This window comes from Pseudorca crassidens, chromosome 1 (assembly GCF_039906515.1).
Source record: "Pseudorca crassidens isolate mPseCra1 chromosome 1, mPseCra1.hap1, whole genome shotgun sequence".
In the NCBI taxonomy this organism is placed as follows: Eukaryota; Metazoa; Chordata; class Mammalia; order Artiodactyla; family Delphinidae; genus Pseudorca; species Pseudorca crassidens.
The window spans coordinates 182,154,281-182,175,318 of NC_090296.1; the positions used below are offsets into that span (position 1 = coordinate 182,154,281).

The 21,038-nt window shown below is 37.4% G+C and overlaps 2 protein-coding genes across 9 annotated transcripts in view; one reads left to right on the forward strand and one right to left on the reverse strand.

Moving 5' to 3' along the window:
- Window positions 1-8,477, forward strand: part of ITGB1 (integrin subunit beta 1) — a 43,709-nt gene extending 35,232 nt beyond the window's left edge. For all 4 annotated transcript variants that reach the window (XM_067702713.1, XM_067702729.1, XM_067702707.1 and 1 more), the window contains exons 15-16: window positions 1,010-1,176; window positions 7,240-8,477. In XM_067702713.1, the coding sequence (XP_067558814.1) occupies window positions 1,010-1,176; window positions 7,240-7,305 (233 nt within the window). In that variant the 3' untranslated portion in view covers window positions 7,306-8,477. The remainder of the gene's footprint in view (window positions 1-1,009; window positions 1,177-7,239) is intronic.
- CCDC7 (coiled-coil domain containing 7) overlaps window positions 8,093-21,038 on the reverse strand; it is a 331,505-nt gene continuing 318,559 nt past the window's right edge. For all 5 annotated transcript variants that reach the window (XM_067702677.1, XM_067702668.1, XM_067702526.1 and 2 more), the window contains one exon: window positions 8,093-10,286. The gene's annotated coding sequence lies outside the window, so the exon portion shown is untranslated. The remainder of the gene's footprint in view (window positions 10,287-21,038) is intronic.

Here is a 21,038-nt window from a genome sequence, read left to right on the forward strand (position 1 = left end):
GTTGCTTCATAGCTAGTTGTGAAATCTGGTAATACAAGTTGTCCAACTTTGTTCTTTTCTGAAAGTGCTTTTGAAACACTTTCCTAGTTCTCCTACTTCTTTGTAAATTTTAGAATAAACTTGCTTGATATCTACACGTCCTGCCAGGATTTTGATTGGGATAGCATTGAGTTTATAGATCAAATTGGGGGAGGGACTTCCCTGGTGGTGCAGTGGTTAAGAATCCGCCTGCCAGTGCAGGGGACATGGGTTTGAGCCCTGGTCCAGGAAGACCCCACATGCTGCAGAGTGACTAAGCCCGTGCGCCACAACTACTGAGCCTGCGCTCTAGAGCCCTTGTGCCACAACTACTGAGCCCTCGTGCCACAACTACTGAGCCTGCACGCCTAGAGCCCATGCTCCACAACAAGAGAAGCCAGTGCAGTGAGAAGCCCGTGCACTGCAACGAAGAGTAGCCCCTGCCCGTCGCAACTAGAGAAAGCCCACGCGCAGCAACGAAGACCCAATGCAGCCAAAAATAAAAATAAATTAATTATTTAAAAAAAATTGGGGGAGAATTGACATTTTAACAATGTTGAGTCTTCTAATCCATGAACATGGACTCTCTCTCCATTTATTCAGGTCTTTTTTCCATCAGTGTTTAATAATTTTTAGCATGTAAATCTTGCACATATTTTCTTAGATTTATACATAGGTATATCATGATTTTTGGTGCTATTGTAGAAAATACCATTTTCTAAATTTCAATTTCCAAATTGTAGAAATCAATTTCTATATAATACATAGAAATACATGACTTTTCTTTATTGATCATGTACACTGGGGTCTTGTAAACCCGTGTTACTTCTAGTATCTTTTTTATAGCTTCTTTGGGATAGTGTACATTCACTTACCTTGGGATTTTAATTCCTGTGTGTTTTTTTATGAGACTGCCCAGCTCTTTGTAATTTTGGCTGTACCTTCACATTCTAATCCCTTATGTGCTCATCCTTTGCTTCTTACTTTACAGAGTGCCCCACTGGTCCAGACATTATCCCAATTGTAGCAGGTGTGGTTGCTGGAATTGTTCTTATTGGCCTTGCATTGCTGCTGATTTGGAAGCTTTTAATGATCATTCATGACAGAAGGGAATTTGCCAAATTTGAAAAGGAAAAAATGAATGCCAAATGGGACACGGTAAGTTGGAAATCATGTAAAAAGCAGGGTGATTCATAAAGCAAATGTAACACTTCTAAGACTTATTAGCTCTAAAGCTGATTATTAAAGTCCTTTAAATATTTTATTCCCCCCAGAATTTATTATTCAGAAAACTTGCATTTAGTGAAAAATAGAAAACATCTTAAGTATATCCTATTAAAACAAAACAATTAAGAATGTTTCTTCTGGTTACTGTGGTCATTGTTTTTATTTCCTTAATAATTTTAATCTTAAATCTGCTCTTCTGCCTTTTTTTTCTCATGTAAAATAGAATCCTAAGTAATAGCAAGCTATTCAGTAGAAAGCTTTTTCTGTTTTTCTTTTCCCCCAACAAAGAAACCTAAGTAGAACGCAGCCAGACTCAAAAGGCTACATACTGTATGACTCCACTTATATGACAGTCTGGAAAAGGTAAAACCCTAGAGGCAGGAATGAGATCCAGTGGTTTGCAGGGGCTGGAGCTGGGGGAAGGGGCCCGAGGGATCGTGGGATGATCTTCATTGTGGGTGTGTTTATACATTTGAGAATTCATGGAACTGTGTACTTAAAAAGGGTATTTTTATTCTCTGCGATTTTACAACTTAATAAACCTGGCTTTATAAAAATTTAGAAGCTGCAAGTGATGAAAGTTGACGCCAGCAGTTAGTGCTTTGAAGCGTGGGGTGGGAGGCCGCGGTGGCCAAGCGTTGGCCTTCGTGTATTCATCTTTTGATACAAGAAAGCAGTGACAATCTTCAGTATTGTTAAATTGTAAATGAATTTTAGTTATTTGCATTTTACTACAATTTGCTTGGGTTTTTAAAAAAAATTAATTTTGGAAGTGTAAAAATAGTAAAAATTCTCTTTTATAGTGTTTAAACACTATACATGTCAGCTTTTTTCTGATGAAGTCATTAGAAACTATTTCTTTTACTTTAGCAAGAAAATCCGATTTACAAGAGTCCTATTAATAATTTCAAGAATCCAAACTATGGACGTAAAGCTGGTCTCTAAGTTGCCGTTCGTATTTTCTTTCATTTTCTGTCTTTGCATGTGAAATTTATCCTTTCTACTGCACTGTGTGCCCTTTATCACTATTGCTGCCTTTTTTTTTTTTAAGTCTGGCTTTATTTATATGGCTATACTATGGCTTTTCTTTTTGTGTGTTAATACAGTTAATGTTTAGAGGGGCTTTGGATTAAGCTTTATGGTATAGAAGCAGCAGCTGTGTTGTAGTGAAAAGAGAATGTGCTTTGTGATCAGAGAGACCTGGGTTGAATCCCAGCTCTTCCACTTAGTAAGTAGAATGGCATTGGGTCACTTCCCAGAGCTTTAACATGGAGTCAGTAGTGATATTGTTTGGTGTGGTTGTTCTTGGCTAATGACTGTAGTGTATGATAGCAGCCTGTCAGTTATAATCCTTACTAGAGTCCTTTGCTTTAGGTAGTATTATTATCCTTATAATAATATAACAAATCATTATATGTAAGTTTTAGGGTGAAACAATGAAAAGTGAACATGAAAACTAAAGTTCAAAATAGAATAAATGTAACCTGGTATAACATTTGTATAATATGTAACTACAGTGTCATCGTTATTGGTTCTAGAAATATTTTGAAAATCTTTAGTTCTCGACTGTAACTTAAAATTACTTTAAAAATCAGAACCTTTTATTATAATATTTATAAACCTATTTATAAAATAGGTTTATTTTATATAAACCTTTTATTTATATATTATTATATATATTTCTTCTTCTTAGTTATTGAATAATTCTAATACTCAAAGCTAACACTGAACTCTTTTTGAAAGGTAACAAAGACTTTAAAGAGAAAAATCCTATTATAGTTTTAAATAAAAACTTAGTTGAAAATTTCATAGTGGTAATAAAGCTTGGTTAACGTATTCTCTAAGCTAGGGTAAGTTACTTTGGTGAGTATATGCTTTACCTGGATGACAAATTTATCATTTTCTCTTTTAGCAGTAGTGGACAGGCTTCTTTCCTTGTAACTGAGTTTTCATGAAGTGCTTCTAGCATGTTTTAATATAATTATGTAAGCCCCTAAAACTCTCCGATAAAAAGATTGTGATTAGAACCAATTCTCCTGACTGGTGATCCAGAACTCTTCTTTCCTTTCCTAACTACTTTTTTTTTTCTTTGCGGTACGTGGGCCTCTCACTGTTGTGGCCTCTCCCGTTGCGGAGCACAGGCTCCGGACGCGCAGGCTCAGCGGACATGGCTCACGGGCCCAGCCGCTCTGCGGCATGTGGGATCTTCCTGGACCGGGGCACGAACCCGTGTCCCCTGCATCAGCAGGCGGACTCTCAACCACTGCGCCACCAGGGAAGCCCTCCTAACTACTTTTATTCTTATTTCACATATTGGAAAACTGAGGCACAGAAGGGTTCAGTAACTTGGCTAAGTTCGCAGGGCTAGTTAGTGGAAGAGCTGAGATTCAAACCCAGGCCCCTGGGCTCCAGGATCCAGGTTCTTAACCACTACCTTATATTAGTAGCAATTAGTGTCTGTCTTCGGGAGACGCTGTTACCTGGTTAGGAAGAGGGAGATCACTCTTTACAAAAAATGACACTTTTTGGTATTTCTGGTTAACTTAATAGTGTTAGTGTTATTTTAGCACTACTGTGTTGGGCAGACATTGTAACTGGGAGATCACTTTGTTACCTAGAAACCAACACTGCAGATTTGCTTATTTACTCTGCTGAGAAGTGTGCTTATAAAATAATAACAAGATCTTAAAGTACAGGAATGTTTAATATTTTTAAGAGATACAGGAAGTACTGATAACATTAGAAACCATTACTTGCAAGATTTTTCTTTTATTTCTAAGCAGATTTTAAGACTTTTGAAATGGCAAAGTTAAATTTGATGGCAGAAAATTATTGTCAGGTTCATATATGTGTAGTTTGGTACGTTTTCCTGTTATTATGAGATTTGATGCATTCTTTTCTTTCTCACTTAATGCTTTACAGAAAGTTAGTTTTAGAAGGAAACTGATTTGCTGGGATCCCTTTCCCTCCCTCCTTCCCTCCCTGTCAAAAACAGTCAAATATTGACTCTTTCGTGTGGTTACTTCTTATATGAGAAAAGTTTCTGTATCTCCTATTGAAAGGTGAAATTTTCACCTTTGCTGTCTGTTAAATTGTGCTTTGAAGGAAATTATCAACAATTAATAGTGAAACTTAATGTTTTCATTGTTAAGTCAGTTTTTGGCTACAGTATTCTTCAGTCAAAATAAGCATTTTGAGCAATTCAAGATGCGAAAGTTTTGTAAAAATTTATTCATTAGTGAAATCCAGGCAAATTAATGGCTACAGGTTATTTTGAGATGTTTTCTCAAGAAAAATTAAAGTAGAAATAAACAATAGAAATTAATGAATGAGCATTAAGAAATTAAAACAAATCATGGCTTATAAAGCACTTTTCCAATATGGGACCAAGGTTGCCAGTCAATTATATCATTAACATATTTCAAATAATAGGCACTCTGATTATTTCAGCACATAAGACTACTCATGTAGGTACATTAAAAAAATCAGATTATCAGCTTTGTAACTGTTAAAGCTGTTAAGCACATTAAATGTGGGCTGCTAATCCCCACGGTTGTGCACTGCATTTCTAACACACCACAGAAATGATGCTGTCACCATGTCCGCCCTTCCAGAGGGAGCACAGGATGACATTTACTGAGATCAGAGGACGTCACTGCTGAACATAACCCTGCTCTCTTGATTTAAATAGGCTTTGCTTTTTGTTGGGATGGGGAGGGGTTGCACTCTGAACGTGGGAACTAATCTGCATTATTTTAGCTTACCTTCGTTTAAGGTGATGCCCAATGCAGATAATTTAATTTTACCTCTAACCTTGCATGTTAAAATTTTGTTTGGATGGACTTTGAAATAATAAGTATAAATGTTTGTGTATATGAAAAGGCAAACTTTTCTCCAAAGGTAAGTTCTGCCGTGTAAATCGTACTTTGGATTCATCTATAACTTAGGTGTTTTTTTCTTTCGTTTTTTTTTGTTGTTGTTGTTCTCCATTTTTTGTTGTTGTTGTTACCTCCCTTATAAGTATTAAACATTAGATTTATCTAATGCATTAGTTTAAAGAAACAATTAAATGGTAATTTATTTTCCTAGCATATTTGAAAGAATGGGCAGTCCTAGCTTCATATAATAGGAAGGTGGAAATAAAGAATGTAACTTACTTGTACTGATCACTCATTAGCAATGTAGTTGCCGGGATCCAGACTCCGGTCTCCATTATGAAATGTCTGCTACAATGTCTGTATAATCATATTTTAGCTCTAGTTGGGATGAGAGCTCAGAGTTTGATATCCTATGTGATTTTTTATCATCCAGATTATATGATGTTTGTCTCTGAGGGATCCTGAGTTCCTCCATGTTTCAGAAATGACTGGTCAAATTGTGTTTTGTGGGGTGGGGCTAAGGCACTTTGGCACGATTCAGTTGGTATCCAGGCTCACTGCTAAGCTGAAGTCATAGTGGTTTATTTGGTGTCTCTCAAGACCCAGCCCTTATATGTTGCATTTTCCCTCAGTGATTTCCTGTCTGCAAGATAAATTCAGTCTTTTTAGCATGGCACACAGGACCTTTCGTGATCTGGCACTGTCTTCTTTCTTGTCTCCTTTCCCTTCCCCACTCCTCAAAACATACACGTGCACCCTTTAAAAACTTCTGAGCTATGTATATTTCTACCTAACTGTGCCATTCTTTCCCCAACACCTTGACTGCATGTGTATGTGTGTCTGTATACCTTTCAGTGTTTTATCTACAGTCAGTTTCATTTTGACAATATCCCTGATCTTCTCAGAGTCAATCCCTTTTTTCTTATACTGTTCCCTTTTTATGTACATAATTCTCTTTTGTACTGTTTCAGAGCGCCTTAATTTTATCTTCATGTTTGTCATCCACCAAACTGTACCCTCCTAGGAGGCAGAAATTGTGGCAATGGAAACTATATCCAAATATAACCTGCAGTCAAGTGTGAATAAAATTTAAAAGCAAAAATTACTGTTTAGATGCCTTATATATTTTTTGAAATCACCTCAAATGGTTCTATAGTAAGATATAAAACTAAACAGCATTTCAAAATCTTAATTTTTGCCTAAAATTTAAATGTTTTAAGTTTTTCTTTAATATTTGTTTCATTTGTGCTCACTGTTATTTCCTCTGAGATAGGAATATTTGGCCATATTTCTCACTTGACTTTCAAGCAGGAGAAAGAATGCTGTAGCAGATATTTAAATGTATCACTTAGCATAAGAGAATTTTTTAAGAAAATGATAGCATGGGGATGTATGTTATCTTCCTGTGTCAGTAAAGTTTTGGATATTGAAAAATCTCTTGTGTTTATGGCTTGGAGTCATTTACTGGGCTTGATTTCAGTACTCTTTAGTAAAATACAGAATTAACAATAAAATAAAATATTTCATCAGTACGATATTGAAGAATAGCAATTATTTCATGAAGAATGGAAATTATTTTTGTCTAAGCAGATGCGGCAATGTGATGCCTTGGTGGAGGTACTGTGCTCGCAGTGACACTGTGACAGTCTTACCCCAGAACTCTCCACAACTTTTGTGGCAGAGCCTCAGAAGAATATCTCCCTCACAGAGGTGAAAAGCCAAGGAGTCTTCATTATCAAGCACCTTTGTGCACAGTAAAGGGTTAAGAATCAGGCAGTTGATGGCAGAAGAATTCCTTAAGTTCAAAATTAGTTTCAAGACAGCCATTCAAAACCAGTTTAAAAGAGAGAAGCCGTTAACAGCACGCCCTCCAGTGGAGGAATGGGTCAGAAAGGAAATAGTGCCAGATGACAGGGGTACCTTTAGACTTGTAGGGCAAAGCTTTCATTTTCAAATTTTGTGTAAACTTTTTAATGCCTTTTAAAAAATTCATTGTGATGCCTGGACAGATAAAATGGAAATGACTTATGAAAACGATCTTTACTTTTAATATTGTCTTATAAATAATGTTACATGACTTCAGTAGAGTGACTGATAACTTTTCTCTTTTTTTTAGGGTGAAAATCCTATTTATAAGAGTGCTGTGACAACTGTTGTCAATCCGAAGTATGAGGGAAAATGAGCGCTGCCAGTGCGTATCCACAGCACTGAGTGCGAAGTAGTAACTCCACACCCACAGTAAGGTAGTTTCAGGGCAGTGTTGCTGTGGTTCTCTCTTGGGCAGGTTCTGAAAATGTACAATATGTATAATTTGAAAATTTTTTTATTATTTTGAAAATAATGTTATAATCAATGCCAGGGACTGACAGAAGACTTGAGACAGGATGGTTATCCTTATCATCTAAGGTTGCATTGTGCCTTTTTGACCTTTTCCTCCTGGACTGTTGAAATCCAGCTCTTAGTGGATTAAGCGATATTTCTAGAGTGATTGAAAGGGCAGTAGTTAAAGTAATGAGTATGATGAGAGTTTCTCTTAATCAAGTATTAAAACTGATTTCTTGCTTTGCAGATATGTCACTTTTCAGTTATACAGAATCCAAAGTGAATGTCCTTCTAGCTAGTTTAGAATTGTTTTAAATTTGTTATTTTGTTATTTTCCTTATTAGACATGACTGATAACATGATGTATCTGAAAGATGAGTATATTGGGAGTTGCTTGTGTAAAATAATGAAATGTTTGATCTACAAAGGCCATGGGAAAAGTCAGAGAGTTAGGAAGGGAAAACATAGCTTTAAAACCTGTGTGCCATTTCAAGAGTTACTTAATCTTGGTAACTTTTATGCCTTCTTTTTTTAAATTCAAGCCTTGTTTAAAAGTATTGGGGAATTTTCTGCAAAAAAAAAGTCCTTGATTTATATAAAGTCCTTAATTTACATAGTATTTGCTGAATTGGGGACCTCTGGGTGAATTTATTTTATTTTATTCATTTTATTTTGTTTAAAGCCTGGTGCTTTTTATCACCTCTTCTAATCTTTTAATGTATTTGTTTGCAATTTTGGGTAAGACTTTTGTTATCAGTACTTTTTCATTGATGTTTTAGCTGTACATTTGCCTTTTTAATGACCATGTGAAATTGTACTATGGCTTATGCAACAGCCATCAGTTAAGCAATTCTTAATTTCAATTAGTGATGTAACAGACCACTGTATATTTACTTCTCACTGTTTGAATTTCCTGTTTGGTTTCATACTAGCCACATTCTATTTTAAGTGCCTTTTAATTTTAACAGTTCACTTTTTACAATGCTATTTACTGAAGTTATTTATTAAATAAAAATGCCTAAAATATTTAAATTGGATGTTTGGGTTTTATATATTTTGTCAGTTTGTGTGCCTAAAATTTTTATAGCTTAAAGAGAGTGACAGAAAATTCCTGGTCATTGGGTATTTTACTTAGACTAAAAGAGAGAAGGAAAGAAGGAAGAGAAGGAGGGAGAGAGATGGTAAAATAAGATTTCAGACTGTCTCTGGGCTCTCCATACAATACTGGATAAATCCCCTTCTCTCCCCACCCTTCTCTTACCTCCCTAGGAGATAGGTTTCATCCCTGTATTAAGCAGAATTAACTCTTTATGAACATCCTCTTAGAGCTATTAACTAGAAGCTGGAAATTATATCATTTTATTTAAGATATAGACAGGGAATTGTTACGTTTCTGATAAGTTTCTATTTTCATTTGGCTTTGGTTTATTTATGTTAGAAAGTATATGTATCCATAAAAAATACTTGTGTGAAGCTTATTGAAAGAAATATATCCCTTCCTGGAGCAATACAATAAGTGTCAGAGATTTGGGGAGAGGATTGTGGTAAAAGTTTCAACTTTACCAGCCTCTCACATTTGCAGTGCCCCTCCCATTTAAAAAAATTGGTATCTTTTTTACCTGTTCCACTTAAATGTATTTCCTGGCTTAGACTAAATCATCTTTCAGTTGAGAACTATACATCTTCATGAGGAAGATTACCTCTTTCATGCACTATCCATGTCACCTGTCTCATCTTCCATCCCCACCACCCACACTGCCGCTCGGCTCAGCGCATTTCCTTACACCGGAGGCGTAACCCGATGAACTGAATACCACATTTCTGCTCCACCAGTTTACTTTTATAATGAGATTTTTTTATAAATAGGAACAGAGCCTATTTTCTGTTATATTCAATACATGATTCTTTTTCCTGGCATATGTTTTTGATGCTGAAATATGGTGAATTTTTAATTTTATATTATAATTTATAAACAGATTTTCTGACTATAGAAATCCTTTTATTTGGAAGCTGGAGAAATTGTATAGAATTTATTTCTCATGCTGACCATAACAGCATTGGCATTTGAATAATTTTAGGCTTAAAACTGGCAGTTTCAAAACACAGTCAAAGAGATTGATAATTAGCTTTGAAACCACATAGAACTTTGTCACTAAAATATTTTTTATTTTCCTAGCAAATAGTACATTTTGACCTCCAGTGAAGTACTTTCCAAAAGTTAATGAGTCCTGAGAGAAAATAACAGTTGTAAATTTTTTTTTCATTCAAACTCCTTATTTTGAAAATTTATGAAATGTTAGGTATCATGCCTAAGTGTCAATAGTGGCATATTTTGCAGTGATTCTCTGACATTTTACAAAGTTTTCTTACTCTTTTGCAGAGGATAAAACTTTATAAATTCTTTGATAAACACGCCCAGATAAGACCTTGAGCCACAAGAACACTTCATCATACTAGTTAAAAAGCACTGTGGTCAACTTCTGATTTTGGAATTGTCTTTTTCCCACTCCTCTGTTGCTTACTGAATAGAGGCCATTTGTCTTTGTTTTTTTGCCTGTGTCCTTGAAAACTTAAGTTATTTCTGACCTAATAAGTTCACAGGAGTTCAGAAACAGCAAGTATCTCCAGGACTCTTCTGGAGCCTATAGAGACAGTCCACTGGCTCTCCGGACAGCTCGCGCGTCCCAGGATTCTCTTGAGAATTTAGGCAGATGTGGAAGTGGCTTCTGAGTGAGTGATCCGTGGGAGCAGATTTTGAGGCTGGATTAGATGAGATGGCCCATTAAGCCTCCACCACTGTGAGGGTGGTAAGCTGTCATACATATCAAAATGTACAGAATGCTAGGGTGAATCACAAGACAAATATTAGTTAAATCCACAGGTAGTAACTATCTTTTTATTTAATTTCCTTCTACAATCTAAGTCTTCACTGGATTTTAACTATGTTAAGATCTTACATGAATTTTTCAAGGATATGGAGTCTCCACGAAAGTATTTAGTGGTATTTCATTTAATTTTACTTGTGTTCTACCTACTCTGGGTTTTCTGGTCTCAGGACTAATTCTAAAATAGACTGGTGTATTAAACAAGAGTTAATTAAGGATCACTTTGTGAGAGGAAACACTGTTCTGAATATTTAAATCCCATAATTTTATTCATTACTGTAATAGTTTATAGAACTGTTAGAAGACAGCATTGTCTTCAGTTTAATGTGTAGTAGGTGATATGTTGTTGATGTTACTTATTGATAACAATGTTATGTTAATGTTGCTTACTGATCAGAATTATTCCCGGGCGATAGACCAACATTCAGGTCTCCTTCAGTAGCTAAGTAACTGGCCCCTCGGCAACGATTTTAAAACATGGATTTGATTATATTGTCCCAACGCCCCCATTTCCATCTCCACTTTCACATCTCAATCCTCCCACACGTCCTTTGTAGTTGATGTTTCTGTCTTATCCCTAGATTTGATAGCTCCAAGAATATAGGACCCTGTGTGTTTTGATTCATCATTGAATCCCTAGAACAACGTCTGTCATGAAGTAAGTAGGTGACCGTAAGTATTTGTTGAATAGGTGGGATTCATCTCCCTGAGTTACCACTACTACCTACCTAGCAGCATTTGCAGTGATACACCTTGATGGGTAGAGTATCCTGGGTTGTGGTTTTTCTCTTTCAGCACTTGAAACGTTTCTGCAGAAAAATGTGATAGTTTTATGTCGTTCCATTCTCTTGCTGCCATTAAAATTATCTCTGACTTTTGCCATTTTAATTATGATATGTCTTGGTGTGGGTCTCTTTGGGTTCACCTTGTTTGAGATTCTCTGTGCTTCCTGTACTTGGAAATGTTGCCTCCTTCAGGTTTGGGAAGTTTTCAGCTTATAATATCCAATACATGTTCTACCCCTTTCTCTCTTTTCCTTCTGGGACCTCTATAATGTGAATGTTAGTACACTTGAAGCTGTCTCAGAGGCCCCTTAAACTATCCTTACTTTTTTTTGTTTTTTTTTTTTGCTTTTCTGATTGGGTGATTTCCATTAGTCTGTGTTCTAGGTTGCTTATGCATTCTTCTGAATCACCTAATCTGCTGTTAATTCCTACTAGTGTACTCTTCACCTCTTACAGGTTCTTTTTTATATTTTCTAGTTCTTTGTTAAAATTCTCACTGTGTTCATCTATTCTTTTCCCAAGTTCAGTTAGCATTCTTTTACTGTTGCTTTGAACTCTTTTTCAGGTAAATTATTTATCTCTGTTTCATTAGGGTTTTTTTTCAAGGGCTTTTTTCTGTTCTTTCATTTGAAACATATTCCTCTGTCTTTTCATTTTAATTTTTCTGTCTCTATGAAATTAAGTGAAACCATTACCTATCCTGGTCTTGAAGATGTGTTCTTCTGTGAATGTCCCTATGTAGTCTGCATGTACCCAGCAGATTTGGTGCGAACTGGATCTAAAGTGAACACAGGCTGCATCTTCCCTAGGGGTGTGCTGGCAGCCACCACCCTGGTGGGAGGTGGGGCTGGAACTGGAGGGGCTAGAGCTAGAGCCAGGTGCAAGCCGGGCTTCTCTGCTCAGTGCTGTTACAAGCCCTATTGGATGGGGGCCCAAGAGGCTGGAGCAGAACCCCTGACGGAGTTGGGTTTCTTCTGGTGTGATGGTAGTCTCCTCCTTGGTTAGGGTTGTGGCCAGGGCCTGAGGGCTTGGGGCTTCACTTCTGTGCTGGTTTTACTTTTTCACCCAGTAGGTATGCCTTGGTTAGAGGCTGGGTTGGTGCCCACCTCTGAGCTGGCCCTACCCCCTCCCAAGTGTGCATAGGGACTAGTGCCCTGGAGCTAGCCTCACTTCCTCCTGAGTGTATGCATCAAAGCATAGGCTGGCAGTGGCTGTCTCCAGCCTGTTCAGAGGCAGGGCTGGCATCTCTCCAAGTGTGCACACTCTTGTTGGCAATGGCAGCCTCCACCTTAGTGGGGAGCAGTGCTGGGGAAAGAGGGGCTGGAACAGGAGCCTGGTACATGGACCATGCTGGGGGGGTCCTTGCAAGCTGGCCAGGGCCCCAGGCAGTCTTCAGTCTGCTCCCTTTGTGCCTGTGACTGAGAGTAAGTGGGTCTGTGCGTGTACTCTTCAGAAGCAGAGCCTCGGTTTCTTACACCCCTGTAAGTGCCACTGATTTTCAAACCAGCTAAGGGGGTTCCTCTTCCCAGAACTGTACCCCAGGGTTGGGGTTCCTAATATGTGGCTCCAAACCCTCCCCAGGGAGGTTCCCAGTGCTGGTGATAGCCCCCTCCTCTTCTGGGTCCCCTGCCAAGGGTGCAGGTCCTGACCACATCGCTTCTCACCCCCCACCCCCCAGTCTGGAACCAGACTCTGTAGATCTTTCTTTATGTCCTTGGTTGTAGAAGAGCTGTTCTGCCAGTCTCCAGGTCATTTTCAGCAAGAGTTGCTCCACATATAGTTGTATTTTTGATTTGTTTATGAAGGGGAGGTAGGCTTGACGTCCTGCTCTGCTATCTTGATCTCTGTTTCACTTTGGCTTTGATTTGCATTTCCCTGATGATGAGTGGTGATGACCACATTTCATGTACCTTTGGCAATTTGAATCTCTTTTTGAAAAAACGTCTATTCAGGTCTTCTGCTCATTTTTAAATGGATTGGTTTATTTTTACCTGTACATTTTTTGCCATTGAGTTACATGAGTTCTTTATGTACTCTGGATATTAACTGCTTATCAGATATGTGGTTTGCAGATATTTTCTCCCATTCTGTTGGTTGCCTTTTCATATTGTTGATTGTTTCTTTCACTGTACAGAAGCTTTACAGTTTGTTGTAGTCCCACTTATTATCTTTTTGCTTTTGTTGCTTATACTGTAGTTGTCATAAAGTATAATCCATAAAATTATTGCCAAGACCAGTGTCAAGGAACTTTCCCCCTTTGTTTTCTTCTAGGAGTTTTATGGTTTAAGGTCTTACATTTAAGTTGTTAATCCACTTCAAGTTCATTTTTGAGTGGTGGAAGATAGGAGTCCAGTTTCATTCTTTTGCTTGTGAATATCCAGTATTTCCACCAGCATTTATCGGAGAGACTGTCTTTTTTCCATTGAGTATTCTTGGCGCTTTTGTCAAATATTACTTGACAATATATGTGATGACTTATTTCTGGGCTCTTGATTCTGTTCCATTGGTCTTGTTATGCCAGTACCATTCCACTTGGAATACTATATAGTATTTGTAGTATACTTTGAAATCAGGAAGTGTGATGCTTCCAGCTTTGTTCTTCTTTCTCAGGATTGCTTTGGCTATTCAGAGTCTTTTGTGGTTCCATAAGAATTTGAGGGTTTTTTTTCTTTTCTGTAGAACATACCATTGGAATCTTGATAGAGACTGCATTGAATCTATAGGTTACTTTGGGTTGTCTGGATATTTTAACAATATTAATTCTTCCAGTTCATGAAAACAGTATATCTTTTCATTCATTTGTGTTGTTTTTAATTTCTTTCACCAGTGTATTACAGTTTGCAGTGTACAGATCTTTCACCTCCTTGGTTAAATTTATTCCAAAGTATTGTATTGTTTCCAATGTTATTATAAATGAGTTTGCTTTCTTTAATTTTTGGATAATTTGTTATTAATGAATAGAAATGCCACTGATTTTTTTATGTTGATTTTTTTTCCTGTAACTTTCCTGAATTCACTTACTAGTTTGGTGGAGTCTTTAGGATTTTCTATATATAAGATCATGTCATCTCTAAGTAGACAGTTTTACTTCTTCCTTTCTGATTTGCATGCCATCTGTTTTAATTTCTTGCCTGATTCCTCTGGCTAGGTCTTTTAGTACTGTGTTAAATAAGAGTGGTGAGAGTGGGCATTCTTGTCTTATTCTTGATCTCAGATAAAAAAGCTTTAAACGTTTCACCACTGAGTATGTTAGCTGTGGGTTTGTCACATATGGCCTTAGTTATGTCAAGATATAGTCCTTATAAATGCAGTTTGTTGAGTATCTTTATCATGAAAGGATGTTGAATTTTGTCAGATGCTTTTTCTGCATCTATTGAGATGATCATGTGGTTTTTGTCCTTCATTTTGTTAATATGGTGTATCACATTAATTGATGTTCATGTGCTGAAACATCCTTGCATCCCAGGAATAAGTTTTAACTGGTCCTAATATATAATTCTTTTAATATGTTATTGAATTCATTTTGCTAGCATTTTGTTCAGTACTTTTACATCAGTATTCATCAGGGATACTGGTCTTTTTAGTCATATAATTAGTTAAGATGCATTACCTCTTTACTTTTTTTTGAAGAATTTGAGGAGGATTTGTGTTAATTCTTCACTAAATGTTTGGTAGAATTCACCAGTGAAGCTGTCTGGTCCTGGAGTTTTCTTTCTTTCTTTTTTTTTTTGTGGTACGCGGGCCTCTCACTGCTGTGGCCTCTCCCGCCGCGGAGCACAGGCTCTGGACACACAGGCTCAGCGGCCATGGCTCACAGGCCCAGCCGCTCCGCGGCATGTGGGATCCTCCCGGACCGGGGCATGAACCCATGTCCCCTGCATCAGCAGGTGGACTCTCAACCACTGCGCCACCAGGTTAGTCCCCTGGAGTTTTCTTTGTTGGGAAGTTTTTGATTACTGCTTCAATTTCCTTATTAGTTACAGTTGTGTTTAGATTTTTTATTTTTTTCCAGATTCAATGTGGACAGGTTGTATGTTTCTAGGAATTTTTCCATTTTCTAGATTACCCAATTTGTTGCCATATAATTGTTCATAGTATTCTCTTACATTCCTTTTTATTTCTGTAGCATCAGTTGTAGTGTCCCCTCTTCATGTTTAATTTTAGTAATTTGGGTCTTCTCTGTTTTCTTCTTAGCTTATCTAGCTAATAAAGTTTTGTCAATTTTGTTGATCTTCTCCAACAACCAATCTTTGTTTTATTGATTTTCTCTACTGTTTTACTATTCTCCGTTTATCTCTGCTCTAATCTATATTATTTCTTTCTTTCTGCTAGCTTTGGGTTAATTTGTTCTTCTTTTACTAGTTTTCTTAATATATAAAGTTAGATTGTTGGTTTTGTAATCTTCGTCAATGTAAGAATTTGCAGCTGTAAATTTCCCTCTTAACACTATTTAACTGCATTCCATAATTTTTGCAATGTTGTGTTTTCATTTGTCTCTAGATATTTTCTAATTTTCCTTGTGATATCTCCTTTAAAAAGTGAAATATAATTGACATACAACATGGTATAAGTTTAAGGTATACAATGTGTTGATTTATATATTGCAATATGATTACCACTGCAGTGCTAGCTAACACCACTGTCACACCACATAATTATCATTTCTTTTTGAAGTGAGGACAATTAAGATCTGGTCTCTTAGCAACTTAGAAGTTTATAATATAGTATTACTGAGTATAATCACTGTAGTGCATTAGATCTCCAAAATTTATTCATTTACTAGTTGCAAGTTTATACCCTTAAACAACATCTCCCCAGTTCCCCTACCCTCAGTCCCTGGTAAACACCATTGTACTTTCTATTTCTATGAGTTAGGCTTTTTAAGTTCCAAATATGAGTGAGATCATATGGTATTTGTCTTTCTCTGTCTGACTTGGCTGACTTAGCATAATGCCCTTACGGTTTGTCCGTGTTATCACAAATAGCAGGACTTCATTCTTTCTCATGGCCCCCACATCTTCTTTATCCGTTCATCTGTTGATGGAGACTTAGGTTGTTTCCATATTTTGTCTATTGTGAATAATGCTGCAATGAACATGGTACTGTTCTATCTTTTGGATGTCCTGTTTTTATTCCCTTTGGATATATACCCAGAAGTGGGATTGCTGGGTCATATAGTAATTATATTTTTAATTTTTTGAGGAACCTCCATACTGTTTTCCATAGTGTATGTACCAATTTACATTTCCACCAACAGTACACAAAGGTTGAAGGTGTCCCCTTGTATGTAGCTAGTCTGCAAAGATTGGGAGAGCCGGATGTTCTTTCAAATGCCTACATTTCAACAGAAGGCATAAAAACTAACAGGGAAACATGTGCAAAGGAAAAAAAATAATCTCCAGAAAACGGAAACAGAGATCTGTGACGTATAATTCAAAATAAAAGTATTATAGATGCTCAAATAGAAAAGTAAATGCAATGAGGTAATCAGTGCATGAACAAAATGAGACAATCACAAAGAGACAAACTATAAAAAGGAATCAAACAAATTCTGGAGCGGAAGAATACTTTAACTGAATTAAAAATTCACTAGATGGTTCAACAGCACACTGGGACCAGGAAGAAGAACGAATGGATCAGTGAACTGGAAGATAGGCCATTTCAAGAGACCAACTCGGGGACAAAAAGAAAAAAGAATGAAGAAAAATGAAGGGATTTAGGGGGCACCATCAAGTGGACATATGCTTTGTAGGAGTCCTGAAATGAGAAGAGAGAAGAAGGCAGAGGATCTGTCATGGACTGAATTGTGCCCCCTACCTCCACAAATTCCTGTTTGAAGCCCCAACCCCCAGTGTGACTGTATTTGAAGGTGGGGCCTTTAAGAACGTAATTATGATTAAATGAGGTCATGAGGATAAGAGCACTAATCTTTTAGAACTGATTGTTCTTATAAGAAGAAGAAACAGAGTTTTCTCTCTCTTTGTATGAGCCCTGAGGAAAGGCCATGTGAGGACACAGTGAGAAGACAGTTCCTTGCAAGCCAGGAATAGAGGCCAGAAACCAACCCTGATGGCACCTTGATCTTGGACTTTTTGCCTCTAGAACTGTGAGAAAATGCATTTTTGTTGTTTAAGCAACCCAGTCTGTGGTATTTTGTTATGGCAGCCCTAGCAGACTAATACTGATTTTGGTACCAAGATGTGGGGTGCTGTTATTACAAATACCTAGAAATCTAGAAGTGCTTTTAGGATGAGGTGATGGGTCAAAGCTGGAGGAGTTTTGAGGTGCATGCTAGAAGAAGTCTAGATTGATTTGAAGGAGCTATAAGCAAAAATAAATCAAAACTTGAAGATTTAAAAATTCTCAGCCTGTCAGTATTGCAAAACAATGAGAAAGTGTGTTCTGGAGAGAACCCCAAGGGTGTGGCTGGACAGTCACTCCATAGAGATTACTCATGGATTTAATCAGCCATCTCAACCGAAGCCAGGAATAGAGGTGGGATTATACCAGCAGAAAAGGAGAGCTTTCAGACTTCTTTGTTTTAGTATCCACAGACCATAAAGCTATTGAGCTGCATACAACTTTATCGTTCAAGAAAAGGGAAGAATGACTCCAAAGGCAATTCAGAGATCATCAGGGCTGCCACACCTGGATCCACACCTGCCACAAATCCGGTGCATACAGGCCCAGTGAACAAGGCTGTTTCCTCCTCGGTTTCAGAGAGTGGAGCCACTTCCTCAGTTTCTACAAACCAGGCTGCTGCTGCAAAGAGCCACAGGCGTGGGGCTACTGCTTAGGGGTGTGGGGGTGATTTTGCCTTCCCAGGGGGCCTGGAGGGTAGAACACCCAGCAAAAGAGGATTCTCTTTGAGCCTTAAGGTCTAGTGGAATATGCATTGCTAGGTTTTTGTCCTTCGGGGGACACAGCACCATTTTCTGTTTCCCAGTTTCCTCCTTTGGCATGGGAATGCCTATCCTATGCCTGTCCCATCACTGTATTTTGTAAGCAGATAACCTGTCTGGTTTAACAGGTTCAAAGCTGGAGAGAAATTTTGTCTCCAGATGAATTGTTCCTAAAATCTCTCCTATACCTGTTGAGATGATATCTAGAGACTTTGGACTTGGAATTGATACTGGAATGGGTTAAAACTTGGGGGCTGTTGGGATGTGGTGTATGTATTTTTCATGTAAGAAGAACATGAACTTTTGGGGGTCAGGAGGCAGAATGTTATGAACCAAACTGTACTGCCCCATTCATATTTTGAGCCCTAATCTCTTGATGTCACTGTGTTTGGAGATGGGGCCTTTAAGGAGATAATTAAGGTTAACTGAGGTCATAAGGTGGTGTCCTTATACAAAAAGGAAAAAACCCCAGTGAGCTCTGCTGTACACAGAGGAAAGGCCATCTGAGGACACAGTATGAAAGCAGCTGTCTACAAGCCAAGAAGAAACCAACCTTGACAACACCTTAATCTTGGACTTAGTGCCTCTAGAACTGTGAGAAAATAATTTACGACACCTACTCTGTGGTATTTTGTTATGGCAGAAATAGAAGACTGGTAAGCCTATCTGAAGAAATTATGGCTGAAAACATCACCAATTTGAGGAAAGAAATGGACATAGAAATGCAAGAAATTTAACAAATTCCAAATAATAAAACCAAAGAGAGTCACATTGAGACATATAATCAAACTCAGAGACAAAGAGTGGATCTTGAAAGCAGCATGAGAAAAGTGACTTGTAAAAGGGAGCTGCTGTAAGATGATCAGCAGATTTCTCAGTAGAAACCTTAGTGGTCAGAAGGGAGTGCGATGAGATTTTCAAAGCATTGAATGAAAAAACACCAAGAATATTATATCATATTGCAGAGCTGTTGTTCAAATGGGAAGGAGAAAACAAAGCTTTCCTAGATAGACAAAAGCTGAAGGATTTCCTCACCACTGGACTTTCCCTGTAAGAAATGCTAAAGGAAGTGCTTTGACTTGAAATGAAAGGATGCCTGATAACAGCATGGGACCATATGAAAATATAAAGCTCTCTGATAAAGGTGAGTATATAGACAAATAGAGGATACTGTGGTATTATTGTAGTGTTGGTACATAAATCACTTTTAATTATGGTATAGAGTTCAAAAGATGAATGTATTGTAGCAAATCTATGTTATGGGCACACAATGTAAAAATATGTAATTTGTGACATCAATAACTGGAAGAGTGGAGACATGAAACAGTTTTTTGTATGCAGTTGAATTTAAGTTCATTTAAAATAGATTATTTTAACTTTAAGATTTAAAAATTTTTATTTTATATTGGAGTATAGTTGATTAACAATGTTGTGTTAATTTCAGGTGTACAGCAAAGTGATTCAGTTATACATATACATGTATTTATTCTTTTTCAGATTCTTTTCCCATTTAGGTTATTACAGAATACTGAGCAGAGTTCCCTGTGCTATACAGTAGGTCCTTTTTGGGTTATCTATTTGAAATACAGTAGTGTGTACATGTCAATCCCAAATTCCCAGTCTGTCCCTCCCCCCCACCCTTCCACTCCCTGGTATTCATAAGTTTGTTCTCTAAGTCTGTGAGTCTGTTTCTGTTTTGTAAATAAGTTCATTTGTATCTTTTTTTGCTTTTTTAAGATTCCGCATGTAAGTGCTATTGTCTTTCTCTGTACTTACTTCACTTAGTATGATAATCTCCATGTCCATCCCTGTTGCTGCAAATGGCATTATTTCATTCTTTTTAATGTCTGAGTAATATGTACCACATCTTCTTTATCCATTCAGCTGTGATGGACATTCAGGTTGCTTCCATTTCCTGGCTGTTGTAAACAGTGATGCAATGAACACTGGGGAGCACCTATCCTTTTGAACTAAGTTTTTTCTCCAGATATATGCCCAGGAGTGGGATTGCTGGGTTGTATGGTAGTTCTATTTTTAGTTTTTTAAGGAACCTCCATACTGTTCTCCATAGTGGCTGTATCAATTTACATTCCCACCAACAGTGCAGGAGGGTTCCCTTTTCTCCACAACCTCTTCAGCATTTATTGTTTGTAGATTTTTTGATGATGGCCATTCTGACTGGTGTGAGGTGATATCTCATTGTAGTTTTGATTTGCATGTCTCTAATAATTAGTGGTGTTGAGCATCTTTTCATGTGCCTCCTGACCACCTGTAAGTCGTCTTTGCAGAAATGTCTATTTAGGTCTTCTGCCCAGTTTTTGATTGGGTTGTTTGTTTTTTTGACACTGTGCTGTTTGTAAATTTTGGAGACTAATCTGGTTAGTCTAATCTGCTGGTTCTTCCAGCACCGTTTTTCTTTCTCATGATTGCTTTGGCTATGCGGGGTCTTTTGTGTCTCCAAAGTTTGATTGTTTTGTTCTAGTTCTGTGAAAAATGCCACTGGTAATTTTTGATAGCGATTGCACTGAATCTGTGGATTGCCTCAGGTAGTGTAGTCATTTTGACAGAATTGATTCCTCCAATCCAAGAACATGGTGTATCTTTCCATCTCTTTGTGCCATCTTTGATTTCTTTCATCAGTGTCTTATAGTTTTCGGAGTACAGGTCTTTTGTTTCCTTAGGTAGGTTATTCATAGATATTTTATTCTTTTTGATGAAATGGTAAATGGGAGTGTTTCTTTAACTTCTCGTTTTGATCTTTCATTGTTAGTGCAACAGATTTCTGCTTATTAATTTTTTATCCTGAAACTTTACTGAATTTATTGATGAGCTCTAGTAGTTTTCTGGTGGCATCTTTAGGATTTTCTATGTATAGTTTCGTGTCATCTGCAAACAGTGACAGTTTTACTTCTTCTTTTCCAATTTGGATTCCTTTTATTTTTCTTCTCTGATTGCCTTGACTAGGACTTCCAAACCTGTGTTCAATAATAGTGGTGAGAGAGGACATCCTTGTCTTGTTCC